The sequence below is a fragment of the Aotus nancymaae genome, unplaced genomic scaffold (genome assembly GCF_030222135.1).
Source record: "Aotus nancymaae isolate 86718 unplaced genomic scaffold, 86718_ANA_hifiasm-v0.15.2.pri h1tg000108l, whole genome shotgun sequence".
NCBI lineage: Eukaryota > Metazoa > Chordata > Mammalia > Primates > Aotidae > Aotus > Aotus nancymaae.
In genome coordinates, this window is record NW_026988523.1 from 3,144,306 (window position 1) to 3,167,180 (window position 22,875).

Here is a 22,875-nt window from a genome sequence, read left to right on the forward strand (position 1 = left end):
GTCTCATGGGAAGAGAGACTAAATTTCGTGATGAGGTAATGAAGAGGTAGCTTAAAAGACATTTCAGAAATTAGTGGAGTCAGTGAACTAAGAGACACCGGTATCTGCTTAAAATTAGAGGAGAAGTTATTGAAAACTTCTCTGCAAGCACTAAGGCTAACAAGTAATCATATATCTAAAGAACTCTCAATTACATAACTATTGATTATATTTTTTGGATTTCAACTTGTTCCTTATCTTTCTGCTTATTACTGTCTTCAACCAGTCCTTATCTTTTTTAGCAACTCCTTTGAGGTCAAATAGCAGTAAACGTAGGTTAAACTCAAGTTAATCTTATGCTTGTTTCTCAATCTAGGGGCTAGGGCAAGATCTATTTCAATAATTTGAAAACAAGAGGCATATGTGGGACAGTGAGGAAACATGCAAAGAAAGGCACCTTCAAAACAGAGTAGGTGACAGACGACTTGCTAGCAACATCACTGTAATTCTATCTAAAAGAAGATGGTCCTCAGAAGGGAGTTCGCCCGTCATCGGCACAGAACAAGGAACTGCTCAGCTACAATGCTGCTTGTGGCAATCCAAGCAATTGCATGGTGATCTGGTGACTAACACCGTAAGGAGTATCTGGCCTTTTCTGCAGGTTGGTTCTCATTCAGGAAGGGGATTTAACATTCTCAGAGTCTGAGGCCATTCTACATTCAAGTTGCAAAATTCTCCCCTTTTTCTATTTCTATGACTAATAGGCAAAATATTGATCATTGTTTTCCCATGTAATTTGCCAACAGGGTAAATGATAAACTTAGATATTACCTAATCCACCTGATGGCTATAACTTTCATTGTACAGTAACAAATGGATATTGTTTTTTCGTTTTAAAATATGTCGTGTACATTGTTGATAAGAATCTGCAGTCCCAAGTCAGGGAAAGACTGACCCTCGAGCACTGATGACTGAATTTCTGAACCTGTAAATCTCTGGTCTTGAACAGTAAGGTCTTTAGGTTACTATGGTAAAGATCTATTTATACAGTCAATAGTTCACCCAGAGACATCTATGTGTATTACAGTGTAGAGGACATCATTTCATCATTTAATTTTTTGAATTTCTATATACAAATATCATTTTGGGAAAAAGGAATAAAATTTGAAACCAAACTCTAAAATGATCTTTTCTGGAATTCTTCATCATGTATCACAGATGGACTTGCTGTTTAAAGAAAAAAACATTTAAAACATTTATGACCAGTTTGGAGAGTACTTTGACATAGGTCCTGGGTCCTTTTGGTATTACGAAAAATCAACTATATCTACAGAATTAATATATTTTTAATTACATTCACTGTGAAACATAATAGTTTGTTTCTTTAATCTCTCTTATTTGCTTCTTTCTAATACAGTGGTGGGAAATTAGGCTTTCCAGGATGCTAAAACCTGGAGATATTCTGGTGGAATATGTAGATACTTTACTTTTTTCCCTGGAAAAAGGATATAGCCTTGGTAATGCTGAGTTTAGTTCAAAACCTGGAGAGTTTCCCTTTAAACAGCAGCAGACAGATTCTTCGTGTAAGTCCTTGAAGGAGATAGAAACTATGAATATAAAAAGGCAGTGTTGCAGCAAAAATTGTGCCTTCTTGATCTGGAAAGACTTGACTTAAATAGTGTGTATCACAGGAACTCGTATGCCCTCACTAGGGGCCCTGGGAAGCGAGGAAAACTAAGCTATAATATGCCACATCTGCTCTGTCTTATGTGACCATTTTGCTTCAGAAAACAGTTTGTATATGTGGCTATTTAAGAGTATACTGGAATTAATCCAATCTTGTAGTGTGCGTATCTCTGTATGCACACATCTTCTTCCTGCTACTCCTAACCCACATAAAAAGTGGCGTGTCCCTCTGGATTAGTATATGCCACTATTTTACAGGATTAGTTAGTGTCATTTCACCTTAATCCTTAATGTTCAGATAACATATTTTGGACCTCTGAATTACCAAAATACAATGTCTCTTCCTGAAAATACATAATTCTGCCCCAAAGAAAATGGTTCTTGTTTATTGTGAAAAGATAACTAGGAACGGTAAGGCCAAAAAGTCAATGCCATTAAGTTTTATTTCCTAAGAAAAATGATTTTTGGGTCCCTAGAAAGAAAAATGACACATTCTTTAAGAGAGAAAAATTATATTTAAAACCCAACAACAAATAGAAAACCACATCTAGAGTGTGTTTTTTAAATAAACAAATTTAAAAATCTAAATAGCATTCAGCAAGCAGAAGACTGATTTTTCTCTAATATTTACAGGACTTCAAACACATTTTTAATAGCAATCATTATCATTCTAAACTTGAGATGATTCAGAGCAGGAAGAAAGAAATCTGGAAATGACAAGTGATGCTTCACATGCAGCACATTACAAGGGAATGGCAGCCAGTAAAGAATCCCAGGCACTCACAGGCTCTTATTAAATTTCTGTGCCAGAGTTGACATTCCTGTAGAAAGAGAAGAAAATCACCTACCTCTGGCTGTTTGTGAGGCTTAATTAGTGCATATTTGTAAAGCACTTTGAAATCCTTGGATGAAAAGTGCTGCATAAGTGAAAAGTATCATTATTTTATTAAAATGAAATAAAAGCAACACAAGCCTTTTTCTTCTTTTAAATTCCTAAGTCAGCAATATCAACGTAGAGGAAGTAATGAATTTATTAGTAAATGGCTATAAAGAAGAATAAATGCAGGCCAAATTATTTTTTCATAGGCTCATGGAAATCTTTGGCTTGGCAACATTTTAAGAAATAATCTTGACTACACTTTTCTTCACAACATCCTTGACGAGGTCTGTCCAGCTCTTGTCTGAGCACCTCCAGAAAGGAAGTGCTCACTATTTTGTCAAGGCGGTTCATTCCATTTACGGATACGTAAAACTGCTGGAAAGTTCTTTACGACACAGCTCTAAAATCCAGTTCAATTAGTCTTAGAATTACCCACTGAAACCACACACGGAGTCTAATTCTTCTTTGATACAACTGCTTCACAACCCTCGTTTACTCAAGCCTCATTACACGGTCTTGAATCTTTACCATCTCATTTGCTCTCTGAAATCAGTTCCATTTTCTAGTGTGTGTCTTCAAATGAAGAAGCTAAAATTAACATAATACTTATGATGTGGTCTGAAATCAGTATAGAATATAAGATCCTATATCTGACCTTATACTATTGTAGGCTAAAACTGGATTGACCTTAAACAAAAATGTTAAGAAGACATTATCACAAAGTAGCCTGATATTGACTGCTTATAATTGACTGTGTATATATATATATATACACACACACATATATAACATTGAGTTGTATATAGTTATGTAATATTGAGTTATACAGTTATATGTAACATTGCTTTATATATATCTATAATTGTGTGTACACACACACAGACACACATTCAAAATGTTACTTATAACTACCATGCTGAATTTCATCACTTTAGTCTGAGTCTGTCTTTAGGAATTCTGTTCATCCCAAGACAAAATCATTTATGACTACATATATATAAATAGGCAACAGTGATTTTTCTTAACAACCCAGTCTTTGTGATCCATCAGGTAATACTGAAGGCTGGAATTCTTTTGGAATTATCAAGTTAAGGAATTTAACATGAGCTGTCATGGGAAGAAACTTTCCAGGATATTATAAAACTGTATGAAATTATTTCTTCGTAATTTTTTGGAATACTTCATTCTTTTTGTCAATTTCTCCAATATATTGATTATAGAATCAAAATCAGCATGTTTATCTTTCTAAGTAGATTGTTAAGTGATTATCAGGGTATTTCAGCTTCAGGATGATTTGTCATGGGAAATTTAGGTCTATTGTAATAGTGACTCTGTATACCATCTGCCCACCCATCTATCTATCCAAATAGTATAAACATTTACTGAGTTCCTACAATGTGGTAAGTATAGTTACTGAAGCCAAGGAAAAAACAAGGTACTGGGAAGGCAGTAATAAATAAGACATAGTCCTTGACTATAAGGATTGGAGGCACCTAACATGGAACAAATATTCTGATAATAACCTGATGTCATGCTACCCTAGCGTATGTGTAAATTGTTACGGAAGAAAAGAGGAGGGCCAAATATTTAATATAAGAGTATGTTAGAGATAGGTACAAATTGCTACAGAAGAATCTTGGCAGCTAGATACTCTTCATACAAAATACTTTGATTTTAATGCATCTGTTACTTCCTGATGTATTTCTTGTTGTTGTATTTATTGTCATTGTATTTCTCTCCCATTAGAATGTAAACACCATGGAGGGCAAGGACTGTTTTGTCCATTGCGATATCCCTAGCATCTAGTATTGTATCTGACATGGAGTGGTCATTCAAAAAATATATGAATTTATGAATGAATGAGTCTTAAAGGACAAGTAAGATTTCACAGGTGAAGAGACACAGAATTCCTGATGGTAGAGCAGACTGAGCAACAGACAGGAGTGGCTGAAGAAAAACAAAAGGTTTGTTATGGTTAAAGTCTTAGATTTACGATACAAGCAAGTGGCAGGAGATTAGGCTAGAAAGGCAGGTTAGGACTAGATATCTAAGTTTGTCATACACCCTGCTAAGAACTGTTGGTTTCTGGAGAGTTGTTAATGGTTCCTAAGAAAGAGAATGACCTAATTCTATGTTTTAGAAAGATAATTGTAGTAGGAAAGGGGGTTGAGAGGCGAAATCATGAACACTGAAGAAACTATTAGAGCTGTCCAAATGTGAAGTAATGAGAACCTACAGAGGGGCACTGGCAGAAATAACAATGATCAATATGCTACATTTTACAACAATGTTATCTTTTCTCTTTTGAAATATTTTTTTTTTGTTTTTTCCAGTCCAGGTGCAGCTCATGCTTAAAATCCCAGCACTTTAGGAGGCTGAGGTAGATTGCTTGAGTCCAAAAGTTCAAGACTTTGTGAAACCCCATTTCTACAAAAATACAGAAAATTAGCTGGGCATGGTGGTGCACACCTTGGTCCCAGCTACTTAGGGGACTGAGGCAGGAGGACCACTTGAGCCCAGAGGTTGAGACTGCCGTGAACCACGATCACTACTGCACTCCAGCCTGGGTGACAGAGTGAGACCCTGTCTCAAAGAAAAAAAAAATTATTATTTTTTTTAGTTATATTTACTTCTTGGGGACTGAGACTAAAGGGGAAGAATTTCAAAACTGGCTGGACATTTTAAAGGTTATCGTTAATTGGAATGGAACAAATTTTGTCCCCTTAGTATCAGAATATGCTTCATCAAATCACTGAGATGCTGTGATGTTCCACATAGATGAAATCAGATTCTAGAAGTTTTCCTCTACCTTCTACAGGGCTGAACTATTCTGGAAAAAGAGAATATTTTCTCCTTGAAATTCTTACAATAAGAAGAGGTGTGCAGATTGAATGAAATAATGAGTATAAAACAATACCTAACACAAGTAAAATGATGTATTATTACATCGAGATCTAAATGTTTGTCATTTATAGATCAACCACTAGGTGGAGAGCTTGTCTTACCACTGAGTACCAGGTACTTTTACAAAGTTTCAAAGCAAGGATTATCAAATTTAAATTTCTCAGCACATTTAATATTCACAGAATGTGGCATCCATTGCTTTCACAGATAATTAATGTCCAGTTTTACGATTATGAAATAATTTACAGCTAAATAGAAATACCTATCAGTTACAGGCAAAAAAAGTTTTGTGAATGTTGGGTGCCTAAGAAAATAGGTTATAAGATGCTAATTGTCTTGGACACTGAAAAATGTAATATGCATGCATGTCAAAGTACTATTACTATAACACAGTTTCTAAAATTTTTCATAGAATCGATATTAATGGCATCTTGTTTCTATATATCTATATGTAATAAATACATATTTCAAGTTGCTCAAAGGTATTACTCATTCCTTTGGACTTAAATTTTTGTATTGTTGAGAAAATGAAATCTAAGAGCACGGTTAAGCAGTCTTCTAATGAGTTTCACCAACATATATCAAGTTTAGTTGTCATTTTCCATTTAGTTTTATTCTTAATCTTTTATATGCATAATCGTACATTTTCCTTATAATAAAAATAAATGGCTAAAGCATCTTAAATAATCTTATTAACGAATTCAAAGTAGTATTTTTTTTTTCAAAAATCAAGGGCAAATTATATGAGTAGTGGGAGACTGTACTTAAAATACTCATCTGAAGTTTATTAAAAACAATTTTTTAAAGGACATCTGTCAGTTCTAAGAGTTAACACCATGGGGAAAATCCTTTCAGTTCAGTTACTACACTGAGATACTTCAGATAAAAACTAATTTGTAATAATGATGAAGGGAACATGCATAAAATAGACACTGATTGGCCGGGTGTGGTGGCTCACACCTGTAATCCCAGCAATTTGGGAGGCTAAGGTGGGCGGATCACCTGAGATCGGGAGTTTGAGACCAGCCTGACCAACATGGAGAAACTCCATCTCTACTAAAAAAAATACAAAATTAGCTGGGCGTGGTGGCACATGCCTGTAATCCTAGCTACTCAGGAGGCTGAGGCAGGAGAATCGCTTGAACCCAGGAGGCAGAGGTAGTGGTGAGCCGAGATCACGCCACTGCACTTCAATCTGGGCAACAAGCAAAGCTCCATCTAAAAAAAAAAAAGTCACTGATTTATTCCAAATGGTAAAGAAATTCTATTTCACTGACTCTCTAATTTCATTCAAATTTTACTTCTCTTCTTATATATCTTAATCTGTTGATTAACCTGCCTCCAGAGTAATATTTTAGTGATTATATTTTAACGCGGAGATGTTATACTTGGTACTTTTTGATACTACATCATTGCATTAAGTTTTCTATTCCTTTTTACTAAACTATTTATTACATTTTATATAGTCTCATTGAGATTCTTGTAGTAACTCTAATTCTTGGGCATCCTAACACTCTTGCCGTTAGAGTGCTTGTCTTGTAATGTCATGACTTTACAAAGCTTTAAAACAAGGCTTATCAAATTTAAACTCCTCGGCATATTGAACATTGATAAAATGGGATTTCCATTACATTCTGATGATTCTCTTTTACGATGGTCCTTTTTTTGTTGTTCTTGTTTTCATTGAGATGGAGTCTCATTATATTGCCCAGGCTGGAGTATTAAGGCTATTCACAGGTACAATTATGGCGCACTGCAGCCTTGAATTCTTGGCCTCAAGTCATCCTCCACCTCAGCCTCCAGAGTAGCTAGGACTACAGGTGTGCACCACTGCACGGGTTCCTTTCTTTATGTACTTCGTAATATTTTATTGGCTTTCAACTTCATTTTTTTAAATGTCTGTTGGGTCTTGAGCTGTGGAATTATTTCTATAGAGAGGTTCTGTATTTGTTTATAATATATTAGGGCCCTGGCAGTTTCATTGTCCTGAAACAATCTGAATGGTAATTACTTGACTGGGGTTCCCTGAGTTAAATGTACAGTATAAACTCTGAAACCACTCATGTGCATGAAACAAGCTTGTGACTTCTTTCACATGGGTGACTATCTTCCTCTACCTAGGGTCTTTGGGCACAGACAAGTTTTGGCCACTTCTCTGGGCTGGTGAATTAACATCATTTAGTCCTGTTTTCAACCAATGAGAAAAAGGTAGACCTTTGAAATTCCAGGCTTTACTTAGAGAATTCAATTCCATCTTCCTTTACCAAATAACCCATACCTAGTTCAATATTCCTATGGGTGTTTTTTGTCATTGGGGTATCCCCTATCTTTCTTACGAACTTGGTCATGTAATTTTTTGTTACATTTTTGTCCACTATTTCCATATGATCTGTATAGGATTGGTCCCTTCCAAGTTAGCTTAGTCTACCATCTTGCTGGAAGTCCTTTCCATTTTATTATTATTTTTTTTGAGATGGAGTTTTACTCTTTTTGCCCAGGCTGGAGTACAGTGGTACAACCCCGGCTCACTGCAACTTCCACCTCCTGGGTTCAAGTGATTCTCCTGCCGCAGCCTCCCAAGTAGCTGGGATTACAGACGCATGCCACCATGCCCAGCTAATTTTTGTATTTTTAGTAGAGGTGGGGTATTGCCATGCTGGCCAGGCTGGTCTTGAACTCCAGACCACAGGTGATTCATCTGCCTTGGCCTCCCAAAGTGCTGGGATTACAGGCATAAGCCACCATGCCTGGCCCATTTTATTATTATTTATTTGCACATTCAAGAAAAAAAATTATAAATTGTAGATTCTTCTGGCTCAAAATAGGCTTTCTTGAACAGAATAACAACTTGCAAGAAACTGGAGCCATTAAAAGATGTTTTATTTTTCCTTATTTGTAGCTATTAACAGAAAAAATGCTCTAATAGATACCTAATGAAAGTTGTCAGATATGATTATCAAGCTGAAGCGAGTTTTTACCCAAACCCATAATGGTCTCAGGCTTTTTCTGGCAATATTTTAATGAAGGTATGCCATCTAGTCATCTTTAACTTACCGTTTCTTCCATTAAGTACAAGGACTTCTTGAAACTAGCAGTTCTATACTATCAAGCAATGCCTCATTTCATACCACCAAATGTTAAGGGAACTTGCTGAGTGGCTTAAATAACCCCCAGGTCAATAAACTGAGTCATTAGCACCTCCTTTAAATAATTGTTTGTCTGTTACTGGTTCAACATTTATATAATCTGTCATAATACCTTGGTTTTTTAGGCTACAAAAATTACTGCTATAGGCTTAAACTAGAGAATATCATGTAAGTAGCAATGTTTTCTCAGTGATAGTTTAACTATACTGTCTGGTACTGAGTGAGTTAAAGCCTGAACACCACAACTAATTACTATGTAATGCTAACCTTAGTTGCTGGTTCATTTTCAGACTCTTTAAAATATGAACTGTGTATTTTACCCCTATGCACTCTCTTAATGATTTGTTTTTTTAGACTGAAATCACTTCCAGCCATCAGTTATACTTTTGGTCTCTACATATGCACTTCTCCAAGCACAAATATTTCTTTTTCCTATTGGTCTGCCAGCCCTGTCAGAGCAAATTTCACTTTAAACTAAATGCTATGATACTTAAAACCTCTTGGATTACTCAGGCTGCTAGTGTGATCTATAACCTTCCAAGAATGACAGCTGAACTTTCCAATTTGCTTATACTGCTTGGGGAGTTAGAAAGCACATGCCAAAAGGAAAATGTTTCTGATGTTGAACAGAGAGGAAAGTTCTTGTTGGAGGTGGGAGCAAGAGACTATTAAGTACTGAAAAATACTAATAAGAAATGAAAAGAAACTAAACATGCTGTAAAGTCTAAGACCTCAAACATAATTCAAAAGTTAATACTAGTACTAAAAACTCTTTAGCTAAACTGGTTAAAATATGAAAAATAATCTTTAGTTACTGAAATTTAAGCGCCAACCAGAATCTCAAACTGATAATGCACTATTGAAATGAACAAATTCAAAAAATGGAATTAAAATTATCACAAGTGCTACACAAAATGGGCTGTATCAACTCCCCATCTTTCTTTATAAAACAGACACATCTGACATGAACAAAAATCAAAGCGTTAATACAGCCATCTAACATGCATGCTACCCCCACAGACATAATACTAGTCTCCCTTGTATGAACAAAAACCCTATACACATAATACCCGTCTTTTTTTTTTTAAATTACTCTTAAGTTTTTTGTTAAAACTCATGTCTCCAAAATCCATAAACAAATCATTCAGTTTGGGAACATTTTGGAATAGTTCTGAAACTTTTCACTTTATTTAAGGAGGCAGACTTGTCTTTAAAAAAATCCTGAAAATCTTATCAAACGTAACATGCTTAACATAAAATCTCCAACTTATTTTATAGTCTACTTAGTCATTCATGTCAATATTTTTTAGGCTAAAATAATAGTCAAATTACATTTGGATGATAAAAATCAAGCAATGGCTGATAAAGACATTTTTGGAAAGCGAAATCAAACTAACATTTTTCTGAAATTGAGGGCAAAAATATAGATAATAGAAACTATATTTAAACACATAAAAAGTACATCTTTTTAAATAGCTAAGTATGAAAAATTTAAAAATTTGATTCTAAACTTATAATTGCAAATAAACATACACACACAAAGGCATTTCCTTGCTTTACAAGGATATTGCAAAAGATTTATATTGAGCACAATTATTTGATGCTTTGCAGCCACTGATTCAGTAATTTCAATAATAAATACAGGTTGGAAAAATATTTCAATTATTTAGTGTCCTGTAGAATATTTAGGATCTCAGAATACTGCATAATATACCAGAAATGCATGAGAAGAACAGATAAATTAAAGTAAATCTCTAACGGTATAAGCTTTCTTGGTCCTTAAGACTATATTTAACTGTTACATTATGGGTTTCTTTTTTAAAAAAGGTAAATTCATTTCCTGCTCGGGTGTAAGACTCTAGATTGTAAGATTACAAGTCTTCTGATGAGGAAGCATGGTGTTTCTATATCATCTTCAAAGAACAGGGCTAAGCACCCTTTGGTCACACATTGCACTGATACAAACAAATTCAGTGTAGACTGGAATGTAGAAATATATGACAATTGTTTATCTGACTTGTAAGAGTCATATTTTAAATTAAAATTATTCTCAAAGCAGCATTAGGAAACACTCTTTTTTTTCTTTGTCATTCATGTACATGAGCATTTCCCCTCTTAAGGACGAATAATTAAGTTCATGAAATTCAGCCAAACTAACTTAAGTACAAACTAAGAACTTATAATGATAACTCCTAAATTTTGTTACAGTTAGTAGGGTACAATTACTTCAAAACTAGAATATCTGAATGTGATTTGTGTCTCTACTAATATAACTTGTTTCACTCTACATCTGTAACCAACCTTGACATGATTTCTTTCTTTGTAAAATAAGAATAATGGCTATATCTTCTAACATCTCTATGCCTTGAGATTATTATATTTCCAAGAAAAGTACCCGCATATAGTAAATATTTGGTGGTGTTATTATTACATATGAAAATGATGAATACTTCCCTAGAAATGCTTAGGAAATTCTGGCTTCTGCCTAATGATCTAGACAGTTAAGGGATACCCTACCATACTTGGCATGCTTCTTACACATGCTTTCTGTTTGCCTTTACAGGGCTCCTATGTAATTCATAGAGATTTATGCCTATACACAGGCGTACTAATTGCTGCTGCACTAAAACAATGGCGTGGCCAATCATACTTTCCTTTTACTACAGCAAGACTGGACTGTTTGTATAAATAAGGTTATTCAATCAAAATCCTTTCTGTGTCATGACTGATGAAAATAACAACACCTTTAGGGATGAAACATACTGAAAGATTTCTCATTACAAGCTTTTTCATCTTATTTTACACTCAGTGAGTTTATTTTGAAAGCAGTAAATCAAGGGTAAGGTTTTTAGTTATCTCATGAAAATCATCACTTCCCGCATTGTACATTCCCATACTCAGGTTTACTGCCAGCGTTGGCTTCTCTTAGAAAAGTGCACACAGGTCATGAAAACGTTTAGGGTGGAGTATTTTCATTCTGTGATGTTTGTTGTCTTTGGGCTTGTGCCAACCTGACAATCTGGCACTTATAAGCAAAGCTGGGCAACTATGAGAATTCTTTAGGGAAATGGAATGCACCATACATTTTTGAGATTATCTGGGTTTTAGACAGTATTCTGAATGAGCATATAGGTTTATCTATATTAGTTATTTCAAGTATGCAGGAAAAGGGACAAATTGATTCAATTAAAAATAACTATGTACTTGCTGATAGCAAACAGTATTCCCTTCCCTAGACTTTGTGGGGAGATAAGGTAACAAACATGCAACCGTATAAAACTGTAATAGTTTCTTTTTCCCCACAGTGTATAAAAATAATGAGGTAAATTATAATAGCCTAATATTCATGAAGGCTTTGAAAATGTTTTTTAAAAATACTTTTAAAAATATTTGAATGCTTTTTAAAAATACTTTTTGATACTTTTAAGACATCTTAAAATGCTTTTAAAAAATACTTTTAAATGCATTTTACAATGTTTTTTAAAAATATTTTTTGAGACTTTTAAGAACACTTTCTTGTCACCCCAAAACATATCTCAGCATGAAGTCTGAGCACCTGTATAAACATAGCTTTATAGGGTTTCTTGTATAAATCTGAAAAGATGTAAATTTTAAGCTACAATTGCATTTTAAAAATTCACTTGCCTAACTATGTTCATAGAAGCCTCCCATCCTTTCATTTGAGGGGCTCTAAATTAGCCACTTGATACCGTCTACACAAATCTGAATTCCTTTTTAAGATCACTTTGCCTTTTAATTCTGACAGGCCAATATTATGGTGCTTTGTTTTTGGCTGGAAAACCCTAAAAAAGTGGGGTATATCAACTTTAGATATGGTTTCTTCTAAAGCTAAACAAAACAGGCTTAAAATATATAAAATAGATTCTATTTCTTGAAATAGACTTATGTTCATAAAAAGAGAATATATTCAGGAAATTATTATGTTCTTGTTTAAGTGTATTCAAAAGACTATTTAAAATATTTAGCTTATTCAAAGGGCACAAGACAGAATTTGTTAATTGTGCCTCTCTACTCTAAAATGAGACCATAGAAATATAGCTTTTACTTAAGAATCAAGATAAATATACACAGATTTTACATATACTTGTAATTAACTTTAATATTAGAAGAATGATTAGAAAATTACTAATTATGTTTAAATACAAAACAAAGTAGTATTTGAAAATAAATTATATTACAGGGTCCCACACTTGTCTCTTTAGAGCAGGTCTGAGTTCTATCTAATGCATGGAGGAACTGAGCAGTTAGATTACCAAGTGATCTGGGCTAATACTGGAAGACTGCGTGTTAGCCTAAAATTCCTACAGGTAAATTCTATAAGATTATAGTACATAATTAATCCTTTTAACTCCAGACATCAACTCCATTTTCAAATGGCCACTTTTTAATAACTAGAAAACCTGATGCATTTTAAAAAATCGTTTATAATTTAAAACTCTTCCAATGAAAAGTGTTAAAAATTCATCAATAGCTATGATGTCAGCGTTAAAGGAAGTTCAAAGACTAAAATGTTTTGTCTCTTGTTCCCTCGGGAGTATCTATCTATGTAAAATGAAAAGTCAGTATTAACTCAGTAAAACTTTCTCCATGAGATGGGGAGTCACAGAAAATCAACATTTATATCAAGCTCCTTGATACAATGGTTCTCCCCAAGCCTCACAATTATTTAAATTACATATTTTAGGTCTTGGATGTGTTTCAAAAGAGGCAATATCTCTCATACAAAGACACAACAAGTTACTGTCTCGACTTACCCTTCCAAATGACTTATTGTTGTAATGAAGTAAACACTAGTGAATTATCAGACCATCAAAGTACGATGTTTTATTAAACAGCATATATAATTTAAAAAGCTGTATTTCAAAAATAATGTGATTCTTTGTCAAATATTGTAGTGCTTAGCTTAGAATGCTATAAAATCTGAACCTATTTAATTTTTCTCTAAGAAAATTCACATTCTTTAGATACTGTGTGTGTGTAAGAACATACTAAAAGTCTATGTTTTTGTACCAGAAGTAAGTTAACGAATGACACACTCAAAATAGCATGCTCTTCATAAAAAATAAAGAGGGGGAGTACTATTTCAGATAATGTGGCAGTCTTTTATAAATATCATTAATTCAGTTTCCTCTAAAAAGAATTCAGAAATGTTTATGATGTTTATTCTACTGGAAATATTTCCAATAGAGAAATATTATTTATTCTATTTACAGTAGAATAAACATCTTAAACATCTGAGTTCTCCTTAATTTTTAGAGGAATATGTATTATACATGTATTACTCAAAATACTGGAATAACATAAAAGTGGGCAGAAACAGGTCAAAGACCACTGATGTCTAGATGCTGACAATGTAGTATTACTTTCATAAGCCTGATAATACTATTACCTTAAATATTTTCAAAAAAGAAAGCTGAAAGAAAAATAAATAGAATGCTCTAACTCATCTCAAAAAATTATACTTTTAACCCTGAACTATGTAAGCCTCTTAAAGAGAAAGATTATTTTTTACTGACCTCTATATCCCTAGACCTCGTCCAAATGCTTGTCAACTAAAAAGGTTATGAATAAAGGAAATTTTAAGTGTTAAAAGCAAACATTAAATAATTCTATATTTTATTCTACATTTTATGCTTTGTAAAGTTAATTTCACCTATCATCACAGAAACTTTAAGTTTATAAGTATCTTTGGAAATAGCAGCAATAATAACAAAAAATCCCAACAGCATGTATGCTATTCTTATGATTTACTGACTACTAACAAATCATTAGTTATAACCTGGTAATTGGAAAGAAACACAAACAAGGAAACTCTATTCATTTTAAGTATGGAGTATTTGTTGCTATAGAACTTAAGCTATTGGACTTTAAAACCAATATAGATTTTAAAAATATTCTGATTATCTTCTAAAGAGCTGCTAAAAATACAACCAACTAAAGATACAACTTTAAAATCCTCTAAAGATACAACTAACTTTAAGATTCTCTAAAGTTATAACCATCCTCTAAAGTTACACCACCCTCTGAAGACACAACCTTAAGTATTCTTATAACAAATTCTCCCTGATATTTAAACATGGAGCCATTTCTCCAGGTACAACAAAACTGAAAAAAAAAATTTACAGCAAATCAGCAATGAAATTGACTATAACTGAAATTATGTGATTTCTAAGCATGTATTCTACTAATCTTTCTCTATGAAAATGTTAAGACCAAGAAAATAATTATTTTACCATTCTAGTCAGTTGGTTATTGCTATTATTAATGAGAAATTGAATACTAATCATATTATTTCTACTGTTATGGTGAACCTATAATGTTTCTTTAGGCTAGATGAAAGTAGATGGACTAGATATGATTTTACACACTTGTAACTTGTAATATTGGGACATTATAAGAGTTACTTTTGAAAATAAAAAAATTTTTCCATGATAGAGATTGTGCTTATTATATTCAGTATAGACAGTTGCTTCTCAGTATATTTGCTTAGACTTGTAGTAGTATAATATAAGTATACTAAGAATCCCTTAACTGGATCTTAATTAGGAAGGTAAGTATCTTCCTCTATGTAAAATATAGTTATTTAAAGGCTGTTTTTATCTTACGTAGTTTATTAAAAAAAATTTTCCTATATGGCATAGGTTCCTATCAACAATTTTATAATACAAAGCATATGATACTAAAAGCAGGATATATAATACACATCTACTTGATTACATATTTAATAGACACTATGCACTGTACATTTGAAAGGATACTGACACAGTTGAAATTAAGAAATTATAAAAAAAGTTCACATTGAAAATAAAACAGCATGGGAAATGGAGTAAGACATCTATGTCTGAATACTGGCTCTGACCTTTATAACTTTTATTTAACAAACATCTATTGAGAACCTAGTATATGCCAGTAGATACAACTTTGAAAAAAACAGTCAAAGTTCTTGCCCATCGAGAGACTGTATTCTTGTGGTAGGAGGGAGAATAAACAAGTGAACAAAAACTAAATTATTAGGTTAGATGAGGGAGAAGCAGCTTCTTTGACACTTCTGTTAGGAAAAGACTCTCTGAAGAAGTAATATTTGAACTGAGACTTGAAAGATAAGAAGCGGCCAGTTATTTAAAAAGTTAAGAGACTATTCAAGTTAAGCACAAAGGTGATGCAGTGAGAAAGAACCTGGTGAATGTCTGGGGAAGAGAAGGGAGTCCAGAGTGGGTGGAATCAACAAGCAATTACAAAGGGAACACTTGATGAGGCTGGCGATGTAGTTAAGTGTCAAATAATGCAGGACTTTATAGAACATGGTAAGGAATTTGTATTTTATTAAAGAAGTATGGGAAGCCATTGAAGGTAGGCGAGAGATGTGATATGGACACACTTGAAAAAGATCCTGATGGCTACTGTGGAAAAAAAATGAAGTGGAAGGGAAGTGTAGAAGCAGGAAAATTAATTAGGCTATTGAGTGGTTCAGGTGGCAGATGATAGTGGCATGGAATAGGGTACTAATAGTGAAAACGGAAAGAAATAGCCAAATTTGAGACTATTCTACAAATGAAAACAGGACAAGCAGATGGTTTGCAGTGGAGAGAGAGGCTACTCATGAAGAAAAGGGAGACAATAAGAAAGACTCCAAAGTTTAAAGCTTGAACTACTGGGTGGATGGTGGTGACATTTGCTGAGATGAAAAGATTAGCGAAGGAACCTGTTTATACATGAGAAATCAAAAGTTATATCTGATAATTTTATTAAATGTTCAATTGGATATGTAAAATAGCATAGGGAATAAAAATGGTGCTGAGAGGATAAATCTAAGCTAAAAATATAAGTTTACAAATGGTATTTAAAGCCATAGGATCTGGCTAATCCTAGGTGTGGTGAGTGCAGTTGGAAAAGAAGATCCCCAAAATAGGGTATGGATAGAGAACAGGGATAGAGCCTGAGGTAACTACCATTTAAATGTGGAAAAGAGAAGGAATAGCCAGCAAAGAACATTGGGAAGGAATGACAAAGAGCTTAGGAGGAAAATCAGAAAAATGGAGTATCTTGAGAGCTGAAAAGTTTCAAAAAGCAGGGTCTGGTCAACTGTGTCAAAACCAGCTGAGAGTTAAAGATGAGAATGGTCCATTAGATTTGGCAACTGGTGATTTTGACAAGACTGGAAAAGTTGAAGAGCACATGGAAGTCTTTTGAGAAGTTATGGATGAAGGGAATTGAGAAACAGGCAGTAGCTGGAATATGACGTGGGGTCAAAGAGTTTAACTTTGTAGATTCTGATTTATGTTTATATGCTGACAGGAATGATCCAGTAGAGGGGAAGAGTGACAACATAAAAGAAGTCCTTGAAAAGACAAGAATTGAGTCTACAGTAAAAATAGGTTGACTGGATTTTGAAAAAAAAACCCTTCATTGTAACAGAAGAAAGGCAGGCAAAGGTAATAACAGTTTATTATTGATTGAGTAGTGGTAAGTTACTTAAATCTATACGTATCAGTTTTCTTAATAATAGTGTCTCCCTTCTTCAGCTGTTGTGAAGAGTAAATTAGATAAGGGATGTAATAAATAGCTATTCATATATTGGCTGGCACTCACTAAATATATTTCAATAATTGCCATCATCATTATTGGTCAACCTATCTCATATTGTACAGAAATCTGGAACAATTTAGAGTAGCAGTCCCCCAACCTTTTTGGCACCAGGTACTGGTTGCGTGGAAGACAGTTTTTCCACAGATGGGGGAGGAGGGATGATTTTGGGATGAAACTGTTCCATCTCAGATCATCAGGCATTAGTTAGATCCTTCATAAGGAGCACACAACCTAGATCCCTTGCATACACACTTCATAATAGGGTTTGTGCTCCTATGAGAATCTAATGCTGCTGCTGCTATGACAGGAGGTGGAGCTTAGGTGGTAAGGTTTGCTTGCCTGCTGCTCACATCCTGCTGTGCAGCCTAGTTCCTAACAGGCCATGAACAAGTGCTGGCCCCAGAGTTGGGGACCCCTGATTTAGAGAATACCATTTAAAATGATACAATTAGAATAAAGATTGTGTATGTCACTGAAGTCTTCATTGTTTCTATTCCTTTCTAGCAGTTTCATTTAAAACGTTACTGGACTGTTCAAGTCCCCAAAACAAATTCTTTTGAGCAGTTGCACTTGTTTAAGATTTATGTGTGTGTGTGTTTTTTAAGGAACAACAAAAACTAAAAAAAAAAAAAAAAAAAGCAATGTTTACTTCATGCAGAAATTTTCTGTGGACTTTCAAGGTCAGAATTTTGGGCAGATTTAAAGTTTCAAAGAAACAAAGAAGTAAACTTTAGAACAGGCCCTCAGATAAGTCTAAAATTCTGTTTTCACCTTCATCTTTCTTTCATATGCAAACTATTATGTCACAATTCAAGTAGACATAGGTCTATTTGAAAACAATTCAAATTCAAAGAGTATAAGCTACATTTTGAAAGTCAAACATTCCAAGATGTATTATATCTAATACCTTCTGTAGAGGTCCTGTAAGTGCTGCACCTCTCTTTGCTCTAAACTTTTCAAACCTCTCCTCTCACCCTCCTCTTGTATTGGGGCAACTAACAACTGGCACGTCCCCAAAAGTGGATCCCCTTTTAATCGAGAGATGTGACTTTACTGTCCCCAACTTAGAAACAGCCTTCTGAATTCTGAATACACTTTTAGTTATTGCTTTTATGATAGTCATCTAAATCAATAAATGAGTATTACACATTTTTGATTTATCTCAACATTTTGATTTTTATGAGGACAGAAATAATTTTTTTCTGTGAAATCAGATGGCTATAACAGTAACTGTGACTTCAATCTTCTGGGAAAATATAAGCTAATTTCTTTTGATTTATTTTATATAATTTCACATTTCTATATGAAAATATAACCCAATATAAATATACAATAAAATATATTTACCAATGACTATCACCCAAAATGGCCCCCTGAGGTGAATTTCTTGACAAAGAAGTTGCTAACTTCCAGTTGCTAATCTCAAAAACAAAGCAGTAGAAAAGAGGTGTAAGTAAAAAGCATATTTAACCTTTATTAACTGAATCAGAAAATTAATGCCTCAATTGAGAGGTTTCATTGTAACAAAAAGAAAATAAATATGATTCTTTATGTACTTTACTATGAGGATGCATATATTAATGTATAAAATTCAGCTTGCTTAAATGTGATTTTGAAATTATTTTGATTTATTCAACATATTCATAATATTTCCTTTATAAGGACCCATTTGATAAAATGGTTTAGTGTATGTTAACAACAATGTTATTTTTACTCTAAGAGTAGCTCTTATAATGTGGACTTCCAATTTTTTGAAATCCTTGAAATTCCCTTAAGTATGATGGTGTCTTCTCTATAATGAAAACTGAAAAATAATGTTATAACTCATTAAATAAACTCATTAAGTACAAACTTATATTGAAACTAAACTTACAAAAAAACCAAAGAAATAACAAACCATTTTATTTGAGGAGAAAGAAGAAAAAAAGGCTTGGTCTTTTAAAAGAATTAAAATAGACTCAACTTATTGAGTCTTGGAATCTTCGGTAATACAAGCAGACTTCCACTTGCCCTCCCCTGTCCCACCTCATGCACACCTTCTCCTCTTAGTTTATTCATATTTTAAATCGTTCCTCCAAGTTTGGCTTGCAACCACTCGACTTGATAAAGTAGGTCACTTGAAAAGGAAGAAAGCCCAATAAAATGAATTGCAAAGACAACAAGATTAAACTGATTGCGCTGTTTTCATACATTGTCGCTGAAATTCTGCAAATATGCAGTTGGCTGTGGTTTGGCATTTAACAGCATGTGATCAGTAAGAAGGAGGAAATTTTATTCTCATTAACTGTTGCAGATTTACTGCAGTGAAAAAGGGCTATGTAACCCGAGATGTGACAGTAGAGAAAGATCAAAGCCATGGACTGGAAACTAAATAAACCCTCTGGCTACTTCCTGCAAGGAAAATTCACTTTGGCAATGTAAAACAGAGCCCAGTTAAAAAGTACTCTCAATTTTATGAGCTGTCATAGCAGTTCAAGTGGTTTGGACTGGCTGAGTTTACAACATTATATTTCCTTGTTTTTGTCTTAGATATTTCTGTAAGCAGTTTTAAAGACGCCGCCTACCCCTTTTCAAAACACAACAACAACAAAAAAACTCATTTCTTTTGGTTGAAAACAAGAAGGTAATCACTAAACTTATTAATGCAGGTAGGTCGTCATTTGCACATTCCTTTCTCATTTAATACAGCTTAATATTTTATTCTTAGATTTATTTGGTAATATAAATTTACTTAATAATTCATCTACAATCTGTACAATTCCTATTCAGAAAAAGTGCAAATCAGTTTACAGAGCCCATATGGCTCATATCTGAAGAGTGAGCTATTTGTAACAGAACATCTGTAAGGACTATGGGCAAGATGGAGAATATGGGAATTAATATTACATTTAAAATTACATTTGAAAACCTATAGACCCTAGGTTTTAGCTGTTTCTTAAAACAAGTATCTTAGAAAAAAAATCTAGTTTAATATTTCTAATATAAGAAATCTAAAAACTGTTCATAGTTAAATTACATCAATCAAGACACAAATAGGCTAGATTAAATCTAACTTAAATTAGAAAATATCCCTGAGTTAAGGAGTAAGCTCAATATTATTACATTAATATTTAAAGGAAATAAAAGATCACATGCTCTATTTTGCTCCCTTATTTTCTTTGGAGAGAGTAGTGATACTTATTAATTATGTACAATTTTGTTATTCTCATTATAATATGAAGGAGCAAGCCTTTATGATAGTAATTTGCATTCTATTCCCTTAAAAAATCATTTTTGTTTTTGTTTCTTAAAATAAGAGCATTTCTTAGGTCAAATATGTCATTAGAGCAGTCATCTTCACTTGAAGACTTTCTACTTCCTTTCCATTTAAATTTACAGCTAATTTCTATCTGTAAAGCCAACAAAAATGCAATTAATACATGTGAAAAGTATATGACCTTTAACACTAGATAATCACTCTTAAATGGTGATGATATAATTAACTTGCCAGTCAACTGCATTAGCTTCTATGTCATTTTTTCTAGTACAAAGCTACACCATAATTGATATGTTAGCATTTTTAAAGGTCCCAGTCATATTCGGGTTACTTTTTAAATTTATAGACTCAATTATGCTAAATTTCTTATACTAAGTGGAAGTCCTAATGTCACAGGATCCTTGGGGTGTTGCTTTGCCAGCCAGAAACCATTGTGGCTGGTGGCGCCTTCTCCCTATTATTTGCGCCTGCTGGGCTTGTTCTGCCCACTCGGCCCAGTAGGCTGTGCTCAGCCTGCGCTGTCAGCCTGGATCCCACACCTGCCAAGGTGAGCGAGCGCAGGGTCTGGTCACCATGCACAAGAGGCATGCTGGCTGACTGGCTGCTATGGCAGGGTGGGAAGCTCCAGGCACTGGCACACATGCTGGCTCTCTGTGAGGCTGCTGCTGGACCAGATATACTACACACAGCTTCTGCTGTGAGCATCTGTGTCTGGAAAAGGGGAAATGCGGTGGCACCCAGAAGCTTGGAGACATTGGGAACCGCAGAGCCCCACAGAGGGTGTCCCAGCCCTGGCTCAGGAGCAACTAGGTCTGGGTTCTCAGAAGAGCCACAGCTCTTCTCTCCTTCTCCTTGCCCACAATGTGGCGAGCGGGGGCGATGTGTTTCAGCTCTGTTCGTGTTACAGCTCTTTGAGTCCTGCCATTCGGGTCCCAAGTTCTTGTTCTGCATCCAGGAAGAACAAGGTAAATGGACAAGTGGAGGGTGAGCAAGGGGGAAGAGGAGCAGCCCTCAGCACCCCCTAGCCTCCCTCCCTGAGCTCGCAGGTGCCCAAAGCTTCAGAGGGGGCTGAGGCAGTGTGTGTGTGGTGGGGGGGGGGGGCGGGGCATGCAGTGCTGCCCCTAATGCATGCACACCCAGTCAGGTCATGACAGTGCTGGGGCTTGGCTTCAACTTTGCTCTGAAATAGGAGCAGGTGCCGGCAGCAGGGAGAGGCAAGGGAGCGCAAGCAGGAACTTCTGAGCCTGCAGAGGCAGGAGGCTTTCCCTGGGCCTCCAACAGCACAGGGATGCCCTGGTCTGGAGCTGTGGCTGGGTGGCTGCAGGGGCTCCTGCCCAGCCAATTTGGCAGGGGGCAGGGCTCCTGCCTCTTCCCAGCTTGACAGCTTTGTATAGCTCGCAGCATTCGGATATGCCTCCCCTGTGCTGCAGCTGGAGTCCCTGCAGCAGCTGCTCCAGATGGGCCACTGCCGCCACCACTAATAAAGTGACAATAAATTTGGTTTTATTTGGGAGCATCTTTGGGCTTTCTATATAGCTCATGTACATGCCTTCAATATTTTGCTCAGATTAGCAGATTAAAATGAACACTAATTTGAAGAGGGTAGTTCTTTCACCAACTTCTCTTGTTTCTAAATTTTCAAAAGAAATTACTTGAAATATTTTTTCAAGTCAGGACTATAATTTCTCTAGGATAAAACATCTTCCCAAGTTTTCAGGATTCTAAGCCTTGATTTGTGGCTCATACATCTGTATTTCAGTTAAGTTTACAATTTACTAATGCTGATGTGTGATAATCTAATAAAATCTGTCCTTAGAGGTTATAGGCCCAATTTACTAATAAAACCTAATTCAGTTCTCCTTGGGAAATACACATCATTAGTGACCAAGCAGTAGAACTGAATTTCCTTGCCTTTTCAATACTAGAAAGAAGCTGTCTCTATAAAAAGTCTAAATAAATAAAGAGAAATCAGACTAAAATGTAGTAAGCCCACAAGGATTCATTTATGAGCATTTTTAAAACAATACCATCATGTATGCAAAAATATACACTGGTTAATTAGTTGAATAAATGATTTGTATGAGGCATTTACTCTCCTAGACTGAGAATATCACAACTTATTTCATTCCCATTTTCTACACAACTGGATTTAATCTGTAGAGACTTTAGTGTACTAACTACTTAAGAGAATTTAAAGGTAGTGAACTAATTACTTAATGTGTTAATAAACCCTTAGCAGCTTACTTCCAAGCAAATCTGAATCACCAATTTGCAGTAAACCATGTCAAATGTATTAAAGCAAGCTAGGTAAACAGTATGTCGTGTTACACAATAAAACCTACATATCTTGTTCTGAATTTTAGTAACGTTTATTTTAAACTTTCTAAAGTACAGTTTACTGATAAGACTAATATATC

The 22,875-nt window shown here is 34.7% G+C and overlaps 1 protein-coding gene across 3 annotated transcripts in view; it reads right to left on the minus strand.

The window, feature by feature from the left end:
* Positions 1 to 22,875, minus strand: part of KIFAP3 (kinesin associated protein 3) — a 144,637-nt gene that overhangs the window by 1,926 nt on the left and 119,836 nt on the right. Inside the window, exon 20 of one of the 3 annotated variants that reach the window (XM_012444619.3) lies at positions 2,514 to 2,582. The exons of the other annotated variants lie outside the window; for them this stretch is intronic. Coding sequence (XP_012300042.1) covers positions 2,537 to 2,582 — 46 coding nt within the window. The 3' untranslated portion in view covers positions 2,514 to 2,536. The remainder of the gene's footprint in view (positions 1 to 2,513; positions 2,583 to 22,875) is intronic. 3 annotated transcript variants of the gene reach the window in all.